A 24139-nucleotide genomic window follows, 5' to 3' on the forward strand; every position below is an offset into this window, starting at 1 on the left:
CTACTTTCCTCCTATCCTCCTGTAAGTGAAATCATTTGATATTTTTCTTTGACTTTCTGGCTTATTTCAAGGAGCATAATCCCTTCCAGCTCCCTCCATTAATTATTTTTAATGGGAGGGTTTCTTCGGAAATCAGATTCATTCATTTTAGCCTATTATGCATTTGTGCTTCTTTTTAAATATCAGTTATTAAAATCCATTCACATAAGGAAATATAACTTTGACCAGCATGCAACTGTGTTTTTATATCAATTTGGCATTATGGTTTTACTTAAAGACCTACATTTGGAGAATATTCATAATGGAGAACAAAATTAACTCACCTATTTTATATATGTATATATGAATAAATATTAATTCATTTCAATATTTATCTTTTTTACTTAAATCAGGGGACAAAAAAAATATTCAAAAATATCCCAGGAATTCATTGAAATATTTTGCTATGAGTTGACATTTTTGAAGTCATTTTCTAAATCCCATATAATACTGGAAGAATATTATATTCTATAGCAAATGTTTTCACTCTAGGTTTTTTTCATTTTAGTGTTATATATCTTCTCTGGTATGTCAACCTAGAAAAAATGAATAAGGGAAAAAATTAATTTTCAACAGCATAAGATAATTTTAAAAACACAAAAATTAGTGATAGATGTTGGATTTAGAATTTCAAACAAGTGGAAATGCAGCAAAGATAAACTAAAAGGAAACTAAGCAAAGGTAATTAAATTAAGTCTCATGAATGACTGAACTAATTACTAGGGATTCACTGTAGAATTATTTTCAATTTTTTCTTTACAGATTATTACTAACCTGATCGTTCTTGTTGTGAGCTGAAACAATGCAGCCAAATAACAGTGTCACCGAGTTTATCCTGTTAGGACTGACACAAGACCCTGTGAGACAGAAAATGGTGTTTGTAATCTTCTTCATTTTCTATGTGGGAACAGTCATGGGCAATTTGATGATCATTGTGACCATCAAGTTCAGCCGGACACTTGGAAGCCCCATGTACTTCTTCTTATTCTATTTGTCCCTTGCTGATTCCTGCTTTTCAACATCCACAGCACCAAGACTCATTGTAGATGCTCTCTCTTCTAAAAATACCATATCTTATAATGAGTGCATGACTCAAATCTTTGCACTACATTTCTTTGGTGCCATGGAAATCTTTGTTCTCATCCTTATGGCAGTTGATCGCTATGTGGCCATCTGTAAACCCTTGCGTTACCCAACCATCATGCGGCAAGAGGTCTGTATCATCCTGATTATTTTTGCCTGGATAGGGTCTTTCATGCATTCTATAACTCAGATCATTATGGCCTTGAGACTGCCATTCTGTGGACCCAATCTGATTGATCACTATTGCTGTGATCTTCAGCCCTTGCTGAAACTCGCATGCATGGACACTTTTGTGATTAACTTGCTGTTGGTGTCTAATAGTGGAGTTATTTGCACAAGCAGTTTTGTGATTCTGATGATCTCATACATTGTTATCTTGAATTCACTGAGGAACCACAGCGCAGAAGGCAGGAAAAAAGCTCTCTCCACCTGCACTTCCCACATCATTGTAGTGATCATATTCTTTGGTCCTTGTATATTCATATATACACGCCCCCCAACGACATTCCCCATGGACAAGATGGTGACAGTATTTTATACCATTGGAACACCCTTTCTCAACCCACTCATCTATACACTGAGGAATGCAGAAGTGAAAACTGCCATGAGAATGTTATGGCAAAGCAAAATCTCTTCAGAAAGGCACAGATGAGTTAAGGGCCTCAATTACTACTTTGACTCATGGTTCAACTGACTAGGATACTATGTTTAACTGGTTGTTCCTATTATTCCAAAATAGTGCTCTTATTTTCCCTACTTTGTTCTGAGACATTGATTTAACTAAGTTTACAGTTAAAAAACAGTAAAAAACAGTTATAAGGGTTAAGATAAAATTAGCTGCTGAATCTCAATTTTATATTAATGAACCACAAGTGCAAGAAATTTTGTCTGTGACCAGTCACTATATATTTGGAAAATTATAACTAATTAAATATTGATTTTGCCTCTTCCACTCATGAATATGATTCATAATCATCTCTTAATAAAGCATGTAAGAAATAATAATAAATATTGCTATTAAAGAGTAATCAGTTAATAATCCAAGGAAATTGAGGACTTCCATTATCCCTATTTTGCAAATGGAGGAACTGACAAAATGGGGGAGATTACTATAGCAGATATATTCAGAGATCATAACCCATTTAACTCCTCAGGCTCTATACTTAACTGCTAAGTGCATACAGACAGTGATAATAGAAAGGAAAGTCAACTCTACTAGATGTCATTTATTGAGACAATAATACTGTTGGGCAGATTGTGCATATATTAACAATAACTCAATTTTGATCATTTGATATACTAACTGCTTATTTCTACATGTCATAAATAATAGTGATATTCGTTCTGTAACATTATGACATATTATTGCATATTGGCCTTAAGCAAATAGGTCACTGAACACCTAATGATAAATGATAGTAACTAAACCACATTTCCAAATCTCCTTATAGATTTTAAAACCATTAAGCACTGCACATGTTTCCCCCTTAGGCTTCATGTATGTATGTACGTATGTATGTGAATTTATATATTTTCTATTGTCAAGAAGAATTTACCATTTGTAAACTGCCAAAATTTATAAAATATATGCTTATAAGCTTTACATAGCAGAATAATATCTAGTTGATGACAATTACTGAATGCATGAAAAGTGTAAAAGAAGATGAGTAAGTTCAGTAGATGTAGAACTATAAAGGGTATAGAAGTTAAGCAATTTTTTCTCTCCTTAAACAATGCAAAATTTGAAGAATAGTAAAGGAACATTTCCTAAATGAAATATATTTTGTTTCAATTTCTGCTTAAACTTTAATTTTCAAAAATTGAAATATAGATCTCAAATTAATGATCATAGAATAACTATGACACTCTACTCTCAGCAAGTTTTGTTATGAGAATATGAACCATTTATGTCTCATTTCTCTGTTCATATATACTGTGCTAAAATTTCATTAATAAAACCACTTATTAAGATAAGTGGTTTCCGTTGTGAACTAGAGGTTTCCTTACATTATCACTGCTATGGATTAAATCCATTCCCTGGCCAGTGAATTAACCCACATGGCTCAGCAGATCTCTCTCCTGTCTTGTGTACTGCTCTTCTCAGCTCTGACTGTTCTGTTCGCCCCTCTGGCTTATACATCAGTTCTTCTATACGTAAATAAATTAGACCTTTAAAAAAATCAAATAAAATGTGTCACTCCATCTACACACAATCTCCTAACAAATATATCTCACTCATGTCATCTGTACTTGAGTAAATACTATCAAAAATTTTGACATCTAAGAAATATAGCAGACATGTTGATACTTGTTGTGCCTCAGTGATAAACAAACAAACCAGGAGCTCCCTTCCCAGTTCTTAAAATCTATTGAGAAATCACAGGAGGGGACAAAAAATGAAAAGCCACTGTTGAAAACAATAAGATTATGGAAACTCTGAATCCTATAAAGACATGTTTGAGGGATATGCAACAGTTATTTGAAGGGTGAAAAGAGGCTTCCTATGTAAAAGACACCAAAAAAATGGCACACAAAGATGTCATAAAGTGAATAGGCATGAGTGAGAATAGGGGCATACTGGAAGAAGTTAAAATATCACAAAAAAACCAAGAGTTGTAAGAATAGAAACAGAAATTTGATCAATTTAATATGACTGTGAATTCTCATCTATTAATTCATTAGCTACTTGTTGAACCACTGAATTTTGGAAAGCTTGGCAAACATTATATTGGTAAAAGCCTAAATAATAAAATATGAGGGCCCTCCCTGGTGGCACAACGGGTTAGGGCACAACACTGCAATCTGGCCACAGCCGCTTCAGTGCGAGTTCAATCCCCATCCCCAGAGGTGACCCACATGGCATGGCAGACCTCTCCTGACCTTCCCACTGCTCCCCTCAACAGGGTAATTCGTCAGTCTGCCTGTTCTGTTCCTCACTCTGTCTCTGATGAAACCTCTCACTGCCACTGCACCTCTGGCCGGTACCCCAACTTTCTGTGAATAAATAAATAAACCTTTAAAAAATTAAAATAATAATAAAACATGAAACTGGAGCAATATTAACGGCGATGATGGGGAAGGCTCTCTTCTAATCTATAAAGCTCAAAGCTAAGTACAATAGAGAAAATAGTAAAAATCTTTTATGATAGTGAGTGAAACTGTTATACGTTAGTTTTAGAATGACAAACGTACCTAATATTTGAAATTATTTCATGAAGACTGAAAGAAGGAGAACAAGGCAAGGCTATTAAAGGATGGTGAACTATGAGATGACTTCTGGTGCCTGTGATATGCAGAATGTATGTTGATCAAATAATCTTTTGAAAGATAGTTGTTTCCCCTATACTCTCCTGAATATGAAGTAACTTTAAATTATTTTTGTCATTATAAGTCATGGATATATAGCTTTATTACCTGAGGTAATATTTCAATTCTGTACGATTTATCTTGTCACAACTTCTTTTTTGAGCTTTGGGTATTGTGCACTTTCACTGTGCGCATGAGTACATTTGGCATGTCCTCATCACATGAAGTGTGTGTGTGTGTATGTGTGTGTGTGTTAGCAATTCCCTACTATTTTAGCACTGCAAATTTTCCAGTATATGTTGAACATTGCCTGATCCAGATTTAGAATCAGCTATTTTTTCCAGAAACTCAGATTCGTGTCACCAGAAAAATGGTATTTGAAACCATGGCCTCAACATTATGTAATCATTGTCTTTATTTTATTCAAAAAAACATCATTATGATCGGTATAAATACCTTTAATTGGAGGGGTTGGGAGTCTTTCTTTTTCATGATGTAATAAGACAAATTGAAGATTGAGATTTTTATCAATTCTGTCTCGTGATTGTTAATTGGAAGGGAAGGGACACTTTAGGGAGTGACCTTCCCTAGACTCCCTATTTTACATCATTCATAATTAAATACTCCTACAGGGAAGGCAAGAAAGAAGTATTTCCCAGTCAAAATCCTGTGTGAGGGTGGATTTCAGAAAGTGAGGAATCTGAAACTGTGTTAGCCTGACTGCAGGCGTGCAGATAAGAACCTAAGCTTCAATCTGAGTTCAAAGGAACTGCGGTCTAGATATTTAGAAAGAATATTAGAAGCACTTTTAAAATTCTCATTAGACTAAAGGGTACCAAATAACCTTGTGAAGAAAGAGGTCACCTGAACATCTCTACCTCTGCTTACATTCTTACAAAAACTGGTAAGATTCATATAGGGTATCTAAATATACATACATATAGGTAAATAAATAAAGAGAAAATGAATTTGATCAATGCCCCAAGCTCATATAATACATAAAATGGAGCTTGTGAAAGAGCAGAAAGTTTACACAATTTTCTGAAAGTCCTTTATAATCTATAGTGAGAAGATGGAAATAAAAGACATGCAGAAGCTCCTGATAAAAATGACCACTATTAATCAGGCTATTGGTAGACAGTGGTATGGAATATAATAAATTGAAATAACATCTATTTGAGTGTGACGGAAGACTTCACGGAGGTGATGATTTTCCGCAGGTCTAGTAAGATGCCAGATTCTCTTCTCAATGTTAACTGAATATAGAATAGTGCCAAAACACTATAGAACTGCATTTATAGGAAATTCTTTGCTTTTTTTTTAATTTGCTAAACCAATATTTATTATTAAATACCTTCTTTATTCTAGATGTTTATATTCAGTATTGACAAATAAAAATTTCATTTTGTTGCTTTGTTCAAATGTATGGCACAACCATATCTATTATTCTAATAGATAGACAATGGATGGATAGGTGATAGATAGATGAAAAGAATGAAAGAAGGAAGGGAGGAAGGAGGAAGCTATGAAGGAAAGAAGGAAGGAGAACTTTTAAAATAATTGATTGTTAGAACAGCCATTTCTATAAGCTAAGAGTTTTGATAAGGAACATAGTGGAAAAACATTTAATTCCATATTTAATGGTGAACATAGTTAATGGTTCTGTGGTGTTATATGATCTGGTTACTGACTCATCATCTTACTCAAACTTCCAAATAAAAATGTTGTCCTAAAATTTTCACTTCTCATTAAGACTAAATGAAAAGTAAGTTGTTATGGCTCACTAGTGTGATGTGTTGGTGTCAAAAACAATCTCCTGCTATTAATTCAAATATATATTAAGAAGTATATTAAATTTAAATATGTATTAAAGTGGAAATTATAGTTATCAAAATTATTTTATGTAACATTATTGATATATTTTCAAATACTAGATAGCATTTTCAAATACTAAATTACCAAGAATGTAATTTCTCCACCTACAGGTCACAAAATATTAAGATATTTTGATATTGTCCAATATGGAAGTAACTGATATAAGTTTACATGTATTTGATGTGTACTATTTTGGTATCAATTATTTATCACTATCCACAAAATATAATTCTGAACTTTCACCGTAAATTATAGAACATTGCACAGAACTACCTAAAAATGACTATGATGTTCATTTTATGTCTATGAGTGAGATTAAACATAACAAATGGAATCACTAGACATATGTCTATGTACATTTATAATATCCAAGTTGAAAACTCCTCTGTCAGAGATTGTACCCATGTAAAGTCCTCTCAAAATTGCTTTGGACATATTTTCAGCACTATTTGTTAAAGCACACTTATTGAAGTACTGCTTCACTTACCTGATAGGTAAAAAGATCTTTAATTGTAATTTACATTTGAATGTATTTCACTGTGAACAAGATTCAGCATATTTTCATATGCTTTTAATTCTTTTTAATAAGAAAATGTCCTTTTTCAAATGATATGTTCTTGCTGCATTATTAAAACCATGTCTAAGTCATTTATCTTTGCTTTTGTACAGTACATATGTTGTAAGTATATAATTGGCCACTTATCTTACACTTTTAACTATGCTATTATTTGGAGAACATGCGATGGGGTACTTAAAGGAATTTTTTCATGGAGTGAGCAAATATCTAAAAGTAAATATTAATTCCCTTTATAGTCTTTATCTTTTCTTACTGAGCACATAGGGAATGGATCATTCAAGAATAGATTCCAAGAACACTACTGAAAATCATTGTCTATGACTTTGTGTTCATGTCCAAAATCGCTAGGGATAAACATATGTGTGAAATTGAAAAAATATTTTAAGACACATGTTCTCATACTACTTAGCCATCATTTTAATTTCAATATCTATTAGTGTCTTAAGAACATAAATAGAGAACTATGAAAAATAATGACTAACTGGAAGATTTTAACTTCTAAATATGCAGTATAACTTTAAAAACAACCATTTTAACGATGGAAATGAAATTTAGAGTTATAATCGCTAGAAATGTTTGAGAGGTAAAATGAAAATAAATAAAGATAGTGAAGGAAAAATTGAAATTAAGTAACAAAACAGATAGAATTGGACTGACTGTGAACTTCATTGTATACTCTTTATCTTTCTTTCCGAGTTTGAGTTTGTAGGTTACACTTAGATTTATTTAAAAAACATGCAACAAATGTTTCCACAATTATTCTTTGAAAGTCTGATATGTGAACAAAGATATTTTATAATTGTTCTACATTATTCAATAAATGTGAAATCATATTTAGGTAAATCATGGGAAGGTTTCTCTACATTTTCCACAAAAGAATCTTTCCAAAAACTAAAAAGAACTTTTATTTCAGGAAACAATTCATAATAAATCACCTACATTAATTTTATTATGCCTAATAGTCAACTGATCGTTTTTATTTAATTTCCTAAGACATCAGATATGTAGACTGTGCATGTATTATGAATTCGTTTCTAAAGAAAAAATTACAGTTAATGTCCCCATTGGTAATGGCATTTACATAATCAACTATATCTGCTTGACCTCCAAATGTAATCTTTATATTATAAACATTTTTCATTTACAGATTGAATATTTTTCTGCGTCATCGAAACAATGCAGCCAAATAACAGCGTGACTGAGTTCATACTGTTAGGATTGACACAAGATCCTAAAAGACAGAAAATGGTAATTGCTGTGATCTTCATTTTCTATCTTGGAACTGTGGTCGGGAATTTGCTGATTATTGTGACCATCAAGTGCAGCCGGACACTCGGGAGCCCCATGTACTTCTTCTTATTCTATTTGTCCCTTGCTGATTCCTGCTTCTCAACTTCTACAGCCCCAAAACTCATTGTGGATGCCCTCTCTTCTAAAAAGACCATATCTTACAATGAGTGCATGACTCAAGTCTTTGCAATACATTTATTTGGTGCCATGGAGATCTTTGTTCTCATCCTTATGGCAGTTGATCGCTATGTGGCCATCTGTAAGCCCTTGCGTTACCCGACGATCATGCGGCAACAGGTCTGCATCATCCTGATTATTTTCGCCTGGATAGGGTGTTTTATACATTCCGTCACTCAGATCATTCTGGCCTTGAGGTTGCCATTTTGTGGACCCAATTTGATTGATCACTATTGCTGTGATCTTCAGCCCTTGCTGAAACTTGCATGTATGGACACATACATGATCAACCTACTGTTGGTATCAAATAGTGGGTCTATTTGCACATGCAGTTTTGTGATTCTGATGATCTCATACTTTGTTATCTTGCACTCACTGAGAAGCCACAGTGCAGAAGGCAGGAAAAAAGCTCTCTCCACCTGTACTTCCCACATCACTGTAGTAATCTTAACTTTTGGCCCCTGTATATTCATATATACACGCCCCCCCACCACATTCCCCATGGACAAGATGGTGACAGTGTTTTATACTATTGGAACACCCTTTCTCAACCCACTCATCTATACACTGAGGAATGCAGAAATGAAAAATGCTATGAGAAAGTTATGGCATATCAAAATTGTATCAGAAATACAAAAATGAAGTGAGGTTAGTGATTGATTACTTACTGAATCAGGTTCAGAAGAATCACTAAGCTATCAAGATATATATGAGAGTGAATTTCCTCTCAATGCAATGCAATGTAATCTAATGTACCCATGTTCCTTATATTCTTCTATGACAAATTTAATAGATAAAAGGACATTCTAAAATGTCCTTTGCTAAAAGATTTTAGCAAAAATATTTAGTGGGATAAAGACAAAAATATGGTGGTACAAATACAGATTTGGTATGAGTGGAGCAGAAACAAATGCAAGAAATGAGAAAAAATCTTGGCAAGGGCCACTATTGTATAGTTGGAATACTAGCAAATTGAATGTCAGTTTTGCTCTTTCACTCATGTATGTGATTCATGTCTTCCTTCTAATAAGATACATAAGAAATAGCAAAATGTGTTGTTATTAAACAGTAGTAATTATATAAGCCAATGCAATAAGCACTGCCATCCTTCCTGTTTTAGAAATGGAGCAACTGACAAATGGAGAGTCCATTAGAAAAGATGGATTCAGCGATCATAACCAATTTAGCTGCTCAGACTGGACTGTTCGCTGCCATGTGATAGAGACAGTGATAGTAGAAAGTCAACTCTAGTAGTTTCATTTGTTGAGCCACTGATATTGTTGAGCAGACTGTGCATATATTAGCAATTAGCAATAAATCAGTTCTGATAATTTTATATACTAAATGCTATTTCTACATCTCAAATAATAGTGACACATGTCTTTAAAATTATGGCACATCATGGCATAGTGCCTTGAAATAAATGGGTCACTGAACATCTGAATGATAAATCACAATGTCTGCACCATACTTCCAAATCTCCTGTAGGCTTTAGGACTATACAGCAATGCATATGTCTCCAACCTAGGCTGCTAACCCATTAGTAAGTGTTCTGACTCAAATTAAACATATGTATAATATTGTCAGGCAAAATTTTTAGTTTGCATTTAAACAGTCAACAGACATAAAATGTTGCCTATTGTTTTTACAAAGTTGAATAATGTCTAGTTGCTGCTAGTGAATGCATAAATAAAAGTGTAAAGAGACATGAATAAATTCAATAAAGTATAGAGTAAATAAATGGCATAGAAATAAAGATGGTTTTGTATTCTTTTCCAATTCAAAATTTGAAGAATAGGGATACTATATTTCATAGAAAAACATACTTTGTTTGAATTCCTGCTTAAACTAATAATTAAAATATATCTGAAGTGTAGATTCTCAGTTAATAAGCTGAGTAGCTTTGATAATCTGTTCACATCAAGTTTTTAAATATCTTGTGAATTTGAATCATTATTGTCTCAGTTCTCTCTTAGTTTACTTTTTGCTTAATTTCATTAATAAAATCACTTATTAAAATATGTCACTCCATCTATCTACTCACAATTTCACAGTAAGTATATCTCATTTAAGTCTTCTGTACTTCTCTATATAATATAAATAATTTTGGAAATGTACCAGGCATGTTGAAGAGCGCTTGGCCTCAGTGGTAAAATAAATAAATAAATCAGCATTTAGGATCAATTGAGAAACTCCAGGAAGGGGCAGAAAATGAAAACCCACTATTAAAAATGATAAAATTATGGAATTTCTGGCTCCAATAAAAGAATATTTGAGGGACATAGAGCAAAGACCTAAAGGGTGAAAAAAGACCTCTAAGCTAAAGACATCAAATATTACACCAAAGGTTGAAAGCCCAGAAATATGCTCACATGTATATGAACAAGTAATTGATGAAATAGAAACCAATAATATACAATAAAGAAATGGAAGTCTTCTCAATGAATAGTTCCTGAAGAACTAAATACCCACATGAAATGATTAAAGCAGAACACTATCAGACACCATGCATACACAAACACACATACACGCACACACCAAAAAAGTTAGATTGAACAATATATTGTTAGATGTGGAAGCTTAAATACATAAAAGAAGAAATAGAACACTTCATGACGTGGTTTCAGGGATATCTGTGTGGGTTTGCCACCAATGACAAGGGGGAAGGAGCAAAAATAAGCTAATGGGACTGTATCAACCTAAAAGTTTTGCACAATAATAAACACTATCATCAAAATAAAAAGAAACCCTATTGAATGGAGAAAATTATTATCACTTTAATTAGAATAATTAATAATCCTTCTTATTCACAGCATAAGGCACATTGAAGATTAACTTTTATCACAACTGTCTCAGATATCTTAATTGAAAGGAATGGGACACATTAGGGAATGACCATATACAGACTCATTTTGCATCATCCAGCTTTACTTCTCCAGGGAAGGCACAAAGAAGCATTTCCCAGTCCCAGTCAGGGTTAGAGCATGTTTCAGAACACATATGAAGAACCTGGAACCATCTCAGTCTGACTGCTGGCATGCAGATGAGAGCCTGAGCCTTCATGTGACATGAAAGTGATGCTGCCTACTGATATTTTGACAAAATATTCAAAATGTTTTATTACATTCTCATTTGAGTAAAGGGTGTTGGAAGAAAAATGGTAAACTGAACATCCTAACCGCTTTATAAGTAGCTATGACAATTGCTTAACTGCAGTTAAGTTAGACAACATTTATCAGATCAAAGTTCTCTTCTAATACCAAAAAGAAAACATATGTGTAAATACAAAATTTTAAGGGATTTTCTAAAAAATGCTGCCATTGAAGCTGGAAGATGGAAAAAAGGAATGTGCAACTGTGTCTGGTAGAAATGGCCATACTAGGTAAGGTCTGCTGGCAGATGGGGCATGAGAGATGAACAAATAGATATAACATCTGTTTGAGGGTTACAGGGAATGCTCTGTGAAGGTGATGATCTTGATGATTTTGACATAGTCGGCTGCCAATCCTCAATGTTAACTGAATGCAGAATAATGCAAAATGCTATTGAATTATGTCTATGAACATTTTTTAAGTATTTCATTCACCCAATATTTTTTTCACTAATCATTAACTAGATGCTTAAATTCAGTGTACAGATTAAAAATTACCTTCCTTATATTTCTTCATTCAGATATATATCATTCCTTTATCAATTATGTATAAAATATGTGTATTTAATGTTTATTATATGTTATATACAATAGAATTTAACTCATACATTAGAACATTTGAATAATAGCTATAGGAATATCATATATTTTATATAAATATATTACATATAGTGCATACACAATGCACACATATATACCTACATACATATTAATTTTAAAATCTAATAATCCTATTTTCACTTCTGTTTTTTGGATAGTTGGCAAAGTACATATTTGGAAACATACCTCTGCACAGGGTGTGCAGATAATGGCAGTGCAGCAGGTGGGACATCATGAACAGCATTGAGTTCCTGAGCTGCCCAATACCTGTCCCATCATCCTTCTGAAAACCCTACACTTTCATACTGCCCTAAAAATTTTGCTGTCCCTAACATTAGAATATGGTTATACTCTGTCGGTTATAGGTCAATACAGACCATCTCCTAAGACAACTTTCAAAGTTATTTTAATGCAGCATAAAACATAATAGTGACATATGTTCAAGAACAATACCAAGGAAATATTTTGTAAGGTAGGTCATTCTCTAATCTATGACAGCAAAATGCAGATGCCCATCTGCTCCACAAATAGTAGGCTCTTGTGCACTTCCCTAGTTAATTTGTAGAAGAATGTGTGTGTGTGTGTGTGTGTGCTGTGTATTAGTCTGATGTTAATAAGATATTACCATTCAGTTCTGATTTCTCAATTTGCAACATCTCTGAGAAGCGTTAGTATGTACCACTGCTTGCTTTGGGCTGATTGCATGAATTATCATCCGTGATCCATTCAGCTCCTTTCTGAAGGGTACTGCCATTGTTTTGGATCTTTGCTACCATTTAAAGGCAGCAACAGTTAATTAATTGTCTTTGTAATATTATCTGCACCAAATGGAATCACTGGACTGATGTGTATGTGTATTAGTATCATTAGTGTCGAAAATCACTCCTTAAGCTTGCTGAGCTCATGGGATTGTGGTCCACATCTGCCTTCTTCAAAAATCAACTTGTTAGTTTATAGTTACAAAGTATATCTAATTGTCATCTAATTTGAATGTGTTTAACTTTCTATGAAATGAGTATCTCCCACGTAATTGTTTTTAATAAGAAGGATTGTTTTTGAAGTCAGTCCTTTTTTTTTATCCATTATGCATTTGAGTTGTGTTTTTCACTTTCTTTGTTTTATTATTAAAACTTCTGAGCTATATTTGAAAGGCTTGATCTCTAACATATATGAACTTTTAAAGAAATATGCTTTTGCCTAACATATATCTTGTAACCTTTTTAGCCCTGTGCATCCATTATACCTTTAACTTTGCTATGATTTGAAGAGTGTCTGCGTTAAAACAAAAACAAAATTCATCTGTTTGGTATGTGAAAAAATATTAATCCATTTCTATCTGTAGCTTCACTTACTTCAGTTAAGGTGTATAACATCCAGGATAGATCCCAGGAATTCATTGAAATATTTGGCTAGAGTAGGAGTTTATTGAGGTCCTTTACTAAGTCCCTGGTGATTTTAATAAAAAGAGTTGAAAGAAAAGTCTCTTGTGGTAAATTTTCATACTATGTTATCCTACTTTTAATCCTTTTAGTATCAGTATATTTTCTCTAAAGAAATAAGGTCAACTCAAAAAAATAATTAAGTGGGAAAATTTGACTCTCGACTACAGGATTTAGTTTTAAAAGCACAAAGTTTTAATGAGACAAGTTTTATTTCGCTTTGTAAAAAGTGGAAATTTTTCAATAGTAGAGTACAATGAAGCTTAGTCAAAGTGTCATCAGAAGTCTCACAAGCCTTTGAAGTTTCATGAGTGACTGGATCACTGGAAACCTATATAGTGTGATAGTGCGATGTTACCTCAATTAAAATTATCAGTATAATGAAAATGAAAAGTGCATTTTCTCTCATACCTTTAGCTTTTATTAAAGAAGCTATTCAGTCAATATTTTCAATATTCACTAATTCAATAATTTCAAAAAAATTCCTTGAAAATTCAGAATATCTGCTAAAAGATATTTTATTCCATGCTTTCAAAAGCAAGCATTTTGACTTCCAAATATAAAACTCTCCCCCTTTTTTTTTTTGGCAGATTAATTTCTAACTTGTGTTTTCTCATTATCAACTGAAAGAATGCAGCCGAACAACAGTGTAACTGAATTCATACTGTTAGGATTGACACAAGATCCTAAGAGACAGAAAATGGTAATCGCTGTCATCTTCATTTTCTACCTGGGAACTGCGGTCGGGAATTTGCTGATTATTGTGACCATCAGGTGCAGCCGGACACTCAAGAGTCCCATGTACTTCTTCTTATTCTATTTATCACTTGCTGATTGCTGCTTTTCAACAACTACAGCCCCACGACTCATTGTGGATGCTCTATCTTATAAAAAGACCATATCTTACAATGAGTGCATGACTCAAGTCTTTGCTTTACATTTATTCGGTGCCCTCGAGATCTTTGTTCTCATCCTCATGGCTGTTGATCGCTATGTGGCCATCTGTAAACCCTTGCGTTACCCAACCATCATGCGGCAACAAGTCTGCATCATCCTGATTATTTTCGCCTGGATAGGGTCTTTTATGCATTCTATAACTCAGATCATTATGACCTTGAGATTGCCATTCTGTGGACCCAATTTGATTGATCACTATTGCTGTGATCTTCAGCCCTTGCTGAAACTTGCATGCATGGACACTTATGTGTTCAATCTGATGTTCGTATCTAACAGCGGGGTTCTTTGTACATTCAGTTTTGTGATTCTGATGATATCATATGTCTTTATCTTGCATTCATTGAGGAACCACAGTGCAGAAGGCAGGAAGAAAGCTCTCTCCACTTGCACATCACACATCATTGTAGTAATATTATTCTTTGGTCCTTGTATATTCATATATACACGTCCTCCAACTACTTTCCCCATAGACAAGATGGTGGCAGTCTTTTACACCATTGGAACACCTTTTCTCAATCCACTCATCTACACTCTGAGGAATGCAGAAGTGAAAAATGCCATGAGAAAGTTATGGCATATCAAAATTATATCAGAAATACAAAAATGAAATAAGGTCATTGATTGATTAATTACTAAGTCAGTTCAGCAGAATCACTAAGATATCAAATATGAGAATGTATTTCCTGTCTGCCCAATGCAATGTTTTCTAGTGTACCAATCTTTCCTACATTCTTCCCTGACATTTGATTTAACAAATTTAGTAGTTGAAAGGACATTCTCAAGGATTTTAGCAAAACTATTTAGTGGAATAAAGTCAAAAATATAGTGTAATAAAAATATATAGATTTGGCATGAGTAGAGCAGAAACAAATGAAAGAAATGGAAAAACCTTGGCCAGGACCACTATACGTAGTTGGAATAGTAGCAAATTGATTGTCAGTTTTGTTTTCACTCATGTATGTGATTCACATCTTCCTTCTAATAAGATATATAAGAAATAGCAAAATGTAGTTATTAAAGAGTAATTATTAAAGAGTAAAACCTTGGCCAGGACCACTATACATAGTTGGAATAGTAGCAAATTGATTGTCAGTTTTGTTTTCACTCATGTATGTGATTCACATCTTCCTTCTAATAAGATATATAAGAAATAGCAAAATGTAGTTATTAAAGAGTAATTATGATATAAGCCAATGCAATAAGCACTGCCATCCTTCCTGTTTTGGAAATGGAGCAACTCACAAATGGAGAGTCCATTAGAACAAATATATTCAGCGATTTTAACCAGTTTAGCTGCTCAGACAGTACACTTAGCTGCCATGTGATAGAGACAGTGATAGTAGAAAGTCAACTCTAGTAGTTTCATTTATTGAGTCAATGATATTGTTGAGAAGACTGTGCATATATGTTAGCAATTAGCAATAAATCAGTCCTGATAATTTTATATACTAGCTCCTATTTCTACATCTCATAAATAAAGCAATTGAACTTGTAAAATTATGGCATAGTGACTTTAAACAATGAGTCACTGTACACCTGAATGATAAACAACAATGACTGCACCAGATTTCCAAATCTTCTGTAGACTTTAGGACTGTATAGAAAACATATGTCTCCATTTTAGGCTGCTAACCTCTTAGTAAGTGTTCTCACTTGAATTAAATATATATAATATTGTAGGTAGAACTTTTAGTGTACAGTTGAACAATAAAAAGACATAAGATATATGCCCATTAGCTAGCAGTTTTATTTATAAGGCAGAACAATATCTAGTTGACGATAGTGAATGCCTGAACAGAATTGTAAAGGAATATGAATAAATTTAATAAAGTATACAGAAAATAAATGGTATAGAAATAAGATCATTTTTTCTATCCTTTGCCAATTCAAAATTTGAAGAATAGTAGCAATACATTATATATTTTGTTTGAAAACCTGCTTAAACTAAGAATTAAAATGTATTTGAAGTAGTTTCTCAGTTGATAAACTAAGACTAAATGTGATAGTCTATGCTCTCAGAAAGTTTTTAAATATCTTTTGAAATTGAACCATTTTTGTCTCATTTTTCTGTTAATTTAACTTTTCCTTTAATTTTGTTAATAAATCACTTAGAATATATCACTCCATCAACTCACAAACAATTTCAAAGTAGGTATATCTTATTTATGTCTTTGCTACTTCTCTATATAACATAAATAATTTTGACACCCAGGAAATGTATCAGGCATGTTGGAAATTGTTAGACCTCAGTGATAAAGAAACTAGCATGTAGGATCTATTGAGAAACCCCAGAAAGGGGCAGAAAATTAAAACCCACTGTTAAAAATGACAAAATTATAGAACTTCTGTGTCCCATAAAAGTATATTTGAGGGTCATGGTGAAAAGACCTGAAGGGTGAAAAAGACTTCTGCGCTATAGACATCACACATGCCCCCAAAGGATGAAAGGAAATCAAAGGAAATCAGCAAAGGAATATGCACCAGTTAGACCAGCTAAAATCTGAGGAAGGTAAAACATGTCAAAATGTCAAGAATTGAAGAAGAGGAAGCAGGAAATGATCAATTCGACATGGCTATTCTACTAATTCAATAATGACTTGTTGAATCACCACAGAATGTTAGAAAGCTTCTTAACAGGCTTTCCTAGTCTTATTAAACTTAATGTCGAGTTTTTGGATGAATACTAAAACCTTTTTTTTTTTTTTTGACTAGTGAGTGATACAATGTGACTTGGTTTTAGAATAATGATTTGGGAGGTGACTCGACCAGAAAGTCGAGTGACTGAAACCAGAAGATAGGGCAAGGCCTTTATGATCAGGGTAATAAAGGATGGAGGACAGTGAGTCTCCTGCTGGCCTCTGAAATGGAGAATATGATGAAAATATGGTCCTGCTCACTGACATAACATCCTTAATCAGGCATTATTTGAACTGAAAGTTCAGAAATATGCTCACATTTATAGGGACAGTTAGTTCAAGAAATAGAAGCTAAGTATCTATAATGAATAAATAGCAATCTTCTCAACAAATAGTTCTGGGAAAACTGAGCACCCACGTGGAAATGGTGAAAGTAGACCATTGTCTCACACTACACACACACAAATTAATGTAAGCCGATTGAAGACCTGTGTGTTAGGCAGGAAACCTTAAGATATATAAAAGAAAAAACAGTCAAAACACTTCGTGGCATTGTTTTCTGGGATGGCTTTGAGGACTAGATACCAATGGCAATAGGATAGAGAAAATAAGCAAATAGGACTTTATCAACCAAAACACTTTCATTAAAAACACTTTCATTAAAATGAAAAGACACTCTACTGAATGGAGTAAAATATTGGACATTTTGTTAGAGGAATTAACAATCCTTCTTATTCATAGTGCATTAAGACAAAGTAAAAATTAACTTTTTCTCATATCTATCTCAGGTTTCTTAATTGGAAGGGATGGGACACTTCAGGGAATGACCTTCCCCAGATTCGTTTTGCATCACCCAGCTTTACTTCTCCAGGGAAGGGATGAGAGTGCATTTCCCAGTCACAGTCCTGTTGAGAAGCATTTCCCAGTCACAGGGTGGGAGCATGTTTCAGAACGTGTGTGAGGGACCTGGGACTGTCTCAGCCTAATTGCTGGTATGCAGATGAGAGCCGGAGCCTTGCTGTGACATTAGAGAACCGGGCTACCGGTTTAGACAGAGTATTCAAAACTCTATTACATTTTCATTTGGGTAAAAGGTATTCAAGTGATCATTGGAAGAAATATGGTAAATTGAATATCTTAACTTCTTTATAAATTGCTATGATATGTGTTTAACTGCATTCCGTATTTAGATGATATTAATCTGGTCACTGCCAGAGTTCTAATATCAAAAAGAAAACATGTGTAAGTACACAAAGTTTAAGGAATTCTCTAAAAGTACTGCAATTTAAAGAATGAATAAAAGGAATGTACAATAAGTCTAGTAGAAGTGGCCATGACTACGTAAGGCCTGTTGGTAGATGAGGCGGTGAGAGAAGAGCGAATCATAATAACATCTGTGTGAAGGTTACAGGGAATGTTCCATGGAAACAATGATCTTAATGGTTTTGACAGTTGGACACAGGCTTTCAATCCTCAATGTTAACTGAACGCAGAATGGTGCAAAATGCTATTGAATTATGTCTATGAGGATTTTTTAAATTATTTTATTTACCCAGTATTTTCTTAAACATGTACTAAATGCTTAAACAGTGAACACATAAAAATGTGTTCCTTATATCTCTTTTTCTGCTATATATCATTTCTTTATCTGTTATATCTAAAATAATGTGTTTTTAATGTTTACATGTATTATATGTGATAAAATTTAGTTTATACATTAGAATAATAGCTATAGGAATACCATATATATAAACATATTGTATATGGTGCATACACAATGCAATACATAAAATACATATTTAATTTTTAGATCTAATAATCCTGTTTTCACTTGTTTGTTGAATAGTTCACAGAGTACATATTTGGAAAAATTGTACCTCTGCAGAGGGCATGCAGGTAATAGCAGTGCAGCAGGTAGGACATCATGAACAGCACCGAGGTCCTGAGCTGCCCAATACCTGCCTTATCATCTTATTCAAACGCCTAGACTTTAGCGCTGCCCTAAGAATCTTTAGGCCCCTCCTGCCTACATCGGAAGAAAGCTACACTCAGTCAGTTATAGGTCAGGAACAACCATCTCCTAAGACAACTTCAAAAATGGAGTTTATGCAGCATGTTTATGGCATATGTTCAAGTATATCACCAAGGATATATTTGTAAGGTTGTAAGGTAGGTCATTCTCTCCTCTGTGACAGCATAATGGAGGTGCCCACTTGCCCCACAAATAGTATGCTCTTTTGCTCTCCCCTAAATAGTTAATTTGTAGAAGAATGTGTGTGTGTTTGTATGTGCGTGTGTTGTGTGTATTAGTCTGCTGTTAGTGAGATATTACTATGCAGTTTTCATCTCCAAATCTGCAACATCTCTGAGAAGCCTCAGCATCTATCACCGAACTAAGGTTTGGCCTGATTGCATGAGTTATCATCCTTGAATCAGTCAGCTCCCTTCTGAAGGGCACTGAAGTTGTTTCCTTATTTTGTTACCATTTAAAGACTGCAACAATTAATTGTCTTTGCAAGATTATGTGTGCCCAGTGGAATCACTGGACAGATGTCTATGCACATTTGTATTAGCATCAATGTCGAAAATCACTTCTTAAGCTCACTGTGTGCATACAGAAATGTGTGAGATGTCATCCTCATTGTTTCAGTGCTATTTGTTAAAATGCCTTCTTCAAAAAAATCAGCTTGCTAATTTATAGTTGCAAATTATCATCTAATTTTGAATGTGTTTAACTTTTTATGAAATGTGTATCTTCCACATTAATAATTTTAGTGAGAAGGATTGCTTTTGAAGTCAGTTTTTTTCCCATTATGCATTTGAGTTGTGTTTTTCATTTTCTTTATTGTATTACTTAAACTTCTGAGCTATGTTTTAAAGGATTGATCTTTAGCATATACCTTTTGAAGAAATATGCTTTTGACTGGCAAGTAACTTAAAACCTTTTCATCACTTTATATCTGTTATACTTTTAACTGTGCTATGATTTGAGGAGTATCTGTGTTGAAGCAAAAAAAAAAGAACAATTTTGTCTACTGTTTGGTATGTGAAAAATTATTAATCCCTTTCTATTTGTAGCTTCACTTACTTCAGCTAAGGAATATAACATCCAGGATAGATCCCAAGAATTCATTGAAATGTTTGGTTAAGTTAGGAACTATTGAGGTCCTTTTCAAAATCCCCAGTGCTTTTAATTAAAAAGTTGAAAAAAAGCCTCGTATGGCAATTTTTCTCACTATTTCATCCTACATTTTAATCTCAGTATATTTCCTCTAAAGAAATAATGTTGACTCAAAAAAATAATTAAGTGGGAGAATTTTACTTTGAACAACAGGATTTAGCTGAAAAAGCACAAAGTTTGATGATAAAAGCTGAATTGACATTTGTAAAAAAAAAAAAAACTGAGTTTCATCAGTAAAGTGCAATGAATCTTGTCAAAGTTCACAAGCCACTGAAGTCTCATGAGTGAGTGGGTCTCCTGAAACCTTCATAATGTTATAGTGCAATGTTACTTCAATTAAAATAACCAATGCAATGAAAATGAAATGTTTGTTTTCTCTCATACATGTGTATACATTTAGTTTTTATTAAAGAAGAGATTAAGTCAACATTTTCAATTAATATTCAGTAATTCAATAACTCAAGAATTATTCCTTTATAGTTCAGAATATGTGCTAGAAGATATTTTATTTCATGTTTTCAAAAGCAAGCATTTTGACCTCCAAATATAAAACTCTTTAATTTTTTTTTGGCAGATTAATTTCTAACCTACATTTTCTCACTATCAACTGAAAGAATGCAGCCAAATAACAGTGTGACTGAGTTCATACTGTTAGGATTGACACAAGATCCTAAAAGACAGAAAATGGTAATCGCTGTCATCTTCATTTTCTATCTGGGAACTGTGGTTGGGAATTTGCTGATAATTGTAACCATCAAGTGCAGCCGGACACTCAGGAGTCCCATGTACTTCTTCTTATTCTATTTATCACTTGCTGATTCCTGCTTTTCAACATCCACAGCCCCAAGACTCATTGTGGATTCTTTTTCTTCCAAAAAGACCATATCTTACAATGAGTGTCTGACTCAAGTCTTTGCCCTACATTTGTTTGGTGCCATGGAGATCTTTGTCCTCGTCCTCATGGCTGTCGATCGCTATGTGGCCATCTGTAAGCCCTTGCGTTACCCAACCATCATGAGCCAGCAGATATGCTTCAACCTGGTTGTTTTTGCTGGGGTGGGGTCTTGCATACACTCTATTGCTCAGATCATTCTGGCCTTGAAATTGCCGTTCTGTGGACCCAATTTGATTGATCATTATTGCTGTGATCTTCAGCCCTTGCTGAAACTTGCATGCACGGACACTTATGTGTTCAATCTGATGTTCGTATCTAACAGTGGGGTTATTTGTACATGCAGTTTTGCAGTCCTGATGATATCATATGTATTTATCTTGCATTCATTGAGGAATCACAGTGCAGAAAGTAGGAAAAAAGCTCTCTCCACCTGCACATCCCACATCATTGTAGTAATATTATTCTTTGGTCCTTGTATATTCATATATACACGCCCTCCAACCACTTTCCCTGTGGACAAGATGGTGGCAGTCTTTTATACCATTGGAACACCCTTTCTCAACCCAATCATCTATACTCTGAGGAATGCAGAAGTGAAAAATGCCATGAGAAAGTTATGGCATATCAAAATTATACCAGAACAACAAAGATGAATTAAGGGTTTGCCTTGATTGATTACTTATTGCATCATAAATTTCTGCAGACAAAAAATATGAGAGTGTATGTTCTGACTCTCCCATCAAACCTATTGTTAGGTAATTGTTTTTCTTAAAGATTTCTAGGACTTCCCTAGACTAGTCATTTTTTTCACATTCTCTGTTGGATTTTTTTCCTTCACTGAGAACTCAAATCTGACATTGTTGATTGTGACTTCACAACAATCTGTCCTGTTTAGTAAGAATAGACATTTGTATAATCAGAAATTTTCATAGGATCCTTCTAAATAAAGTGTAGTCTTTTCTCTCATGTGTAACACCATCTACAGTACATTTCAATAATGCACCATGCTTTCTCTTGACTTCTCTCAAAGGAAGGAGTTCATTTGTATGTGAAGGAGTTCATTTTATCTTTATTTTTTATCTTTGAGAAGGACAAACTTTTCAAAGACTTTTTAGAACATAATAGTATGCTGTGAAATATTTTTGTTTCTTTTGGCAATTATGATGACTGAAACATTACATAGGGGATTTTTAAATTTAGTATTAAAAGACTTTCAGGTATGGTTTTTGTTCTATATTTGGTGATAAGGACAACAACAATAGAATTCTATAATACTAGGAAGTAGGAAAGTTAAAACAAATGTGTATATTATCAAGAGCAAATAAATTATTAAAATAAATTAGTAAATACAATATATTTTATGTGATCTAAATATAAAAAATAGAACCAGTTTTTAAAATTTTATATTAAATTATTCCATTTTAATTTTATTTTATCAATGACAGTTTAAAAAGTACCATAGACTCTGAGATAATACTACGTTTGTTAATAGAGTTACATAGAGCTCACTACTATAGCAGTTTGTCACTTTTTTTCTGTATGTGTATTTCCTTTAAAAAGGGTAGTATAGATGCACAAGATATAATTTTCAATCAATTTTGGTACCCAGCACGTGCAGCAATTAACAGTCATACATGTACATGCATGCTAAGGCTTATGGTACTACTTAGTAGTACCATTTTTGTTTATATTAAAGTGTAACACAATTTTAGTAATTGTAAGATTAAACTTTATTTATTTTTTTTTGAAGATTTATTTATTTGTGCATACAGAACTGGGGTACAGGCCAGAAGCTCAGGGGCGGCGAGAGGTTTCACCAGAGACAGAGTGGGGAGCAGAACAGGCAGATCGACCGAAGTACACTGCTGAGGGGAGCAGCGGGCGGGTCAGGAGAGGTCTGCCGCCATGTGGTCACCTCCGGGGCAGGCGGAAATCGAACTCATGCGGAGGCGGCTTTAGGTTCTCAGTGCTGTGCTTTAACCCGCTGCACCACCAGGGAGGGCCAGATTAAACTTTATTTTTAATGCTGTGTTCCTCATTATTTAACTTGAAAACCTTACCAATCCTTACTTTTAAATAAATCCAGTATATACGAGTTTTTAATGTTCTCACTTCTTTTTTTTTCTGGGTCTTTATGCTAATGAAGCCCTAGTCTGGTGTTGCAAGGTCGTCATGCCATGAATAAGGAAGGTCACATAATTAATACAACATGCAAACATCATAAAGCATAAACTAACCTACATTTCTGTAATGCTACCACACATAAATCCATATACTGTTAAGGTTTTTATGTTGAAATGATATTGATAGAAAATTGAAAGTAGGAGGTATAAAAAAGAAATAAGCTAAAATTTAACCTAAAATCAAGGTTAGAAGATAGAATTACAAGATTACATAGGAGAAGATAAAACATAAGGGTTTGTGTGTTTCAAAAGCACATTTAATCAAATTAAATCTGTGGGAATGAAATAAAAGTTTTAAAATTTCAGGGATACTATATCCATCTATGGATAATTTTGTACTAATCAGTCTCCCTGAAAAGGGATTCACCTAGAATGGAAACTGAATTCTGATATTCTTTCATTTTGAGAATAAGTAGTAGCTGCTGTGTCCCTCGGTTTTTGTCATTTTAAGTTATGCCTCACAAAAAATTTGCAAATTTGGGTATTCCTATTGAAAACATACAGATGAGAAACCCAAAGATCAGAGAAATAAACAAATTCCTCAAGGTTGTTTTGTTATGGATTTGAAGTTCTCCATCTCCAAGTCATGTCTCACTGATATTGTGACTTATTTCAAACATATTTCTAAAGGGTTGAAACAGAGGAACCATTACCAAATTGATGCAATGACCATACATTGCATTCATTTTTCTTCGAAATATGTAGTAGAAATGTAATAATTATGCATATGACTTCTGAGATCAAACTGCA

The 24139-nt window shown here is 33.6% G+C and overlaps 4 protein-coding genes across 4 annotated transcripts; all 4 read left to right on the forward strand.

Annotated features, from left to right (window-relative positions):
• Nucleotides 1-841: 841 nt before the first annotated feature.
• Nucleotides 842-1774, forward strand: LOC101628470 (olfactory receptor 4C11-like). The gene has a single exon (XM_004683535.1). The coding sequence runs from the start codon at nt 842-844 to the stop codon at nt 1772-1774; it is 933 nt and encodes a 310-aa protein (XP_004683592.1).
• Nucleotides 1775-8056: 6282 nt separating this feature from the next.
• On the forward strand, nt 8057-8989 carry LOC101619223 (olfactory receptor 4C11). Its single transcript, XM_004682796.1, has one exon. The coding sequence runs from the start codon at nt 8057-8059 to the stop codon at nt 8987-8989; it is 933 nt and encodes a 310-aa protein (XP_004682853.1).
• Nucleotides 8990-14168: 5179 nt separating this feature from the next.
• Nucleotides 14169-15101, forward strand: LOC101619450 (olfactory receptor 4C11-like). The gene has a single exon (XM_004682797.1). It carries the CDS (start codon nt 14169-14171, stop codon nt 15099-15101), a length of 933 nt encoding a protein of 310 aa, XP_004682854.1.
• A 5825-nt stretch (nt 15102-20926) lies between these two features.
• LOC101619682 (olfactory receptor 4C11-like) lies at nt 20927-21859 on the forward strand. Its single transcript, XM_004682798.1, has one exon. The coding sequence runs from the start codon at nt 20927-20929 to the stop codon at nt 21857-21859; it is 933 nt and encodes a 310-aa protein (XP_004682855.1).
• The last annotated feature ends 2280 nt before the right edge of the window (nt 21860-24139 follow it).

Source organism: Condylura cristata, unplaced genomic scaffold (assembly GCF_000260355.1).
Source record: "Condylura cristata isolate star-nosed mole 26May11 unplaced genomic scaffold, ConCri1.0 scaffold00015, whole genome shotgun sequence".
In the NCBI taxonomy this organism is placed as follows: domain Eukaryota; kingdom Metazoa; phylum Chordata; class Mammalia; order Eulipotyphla; family Talpidae; genus Condylura; species Condylura cristata.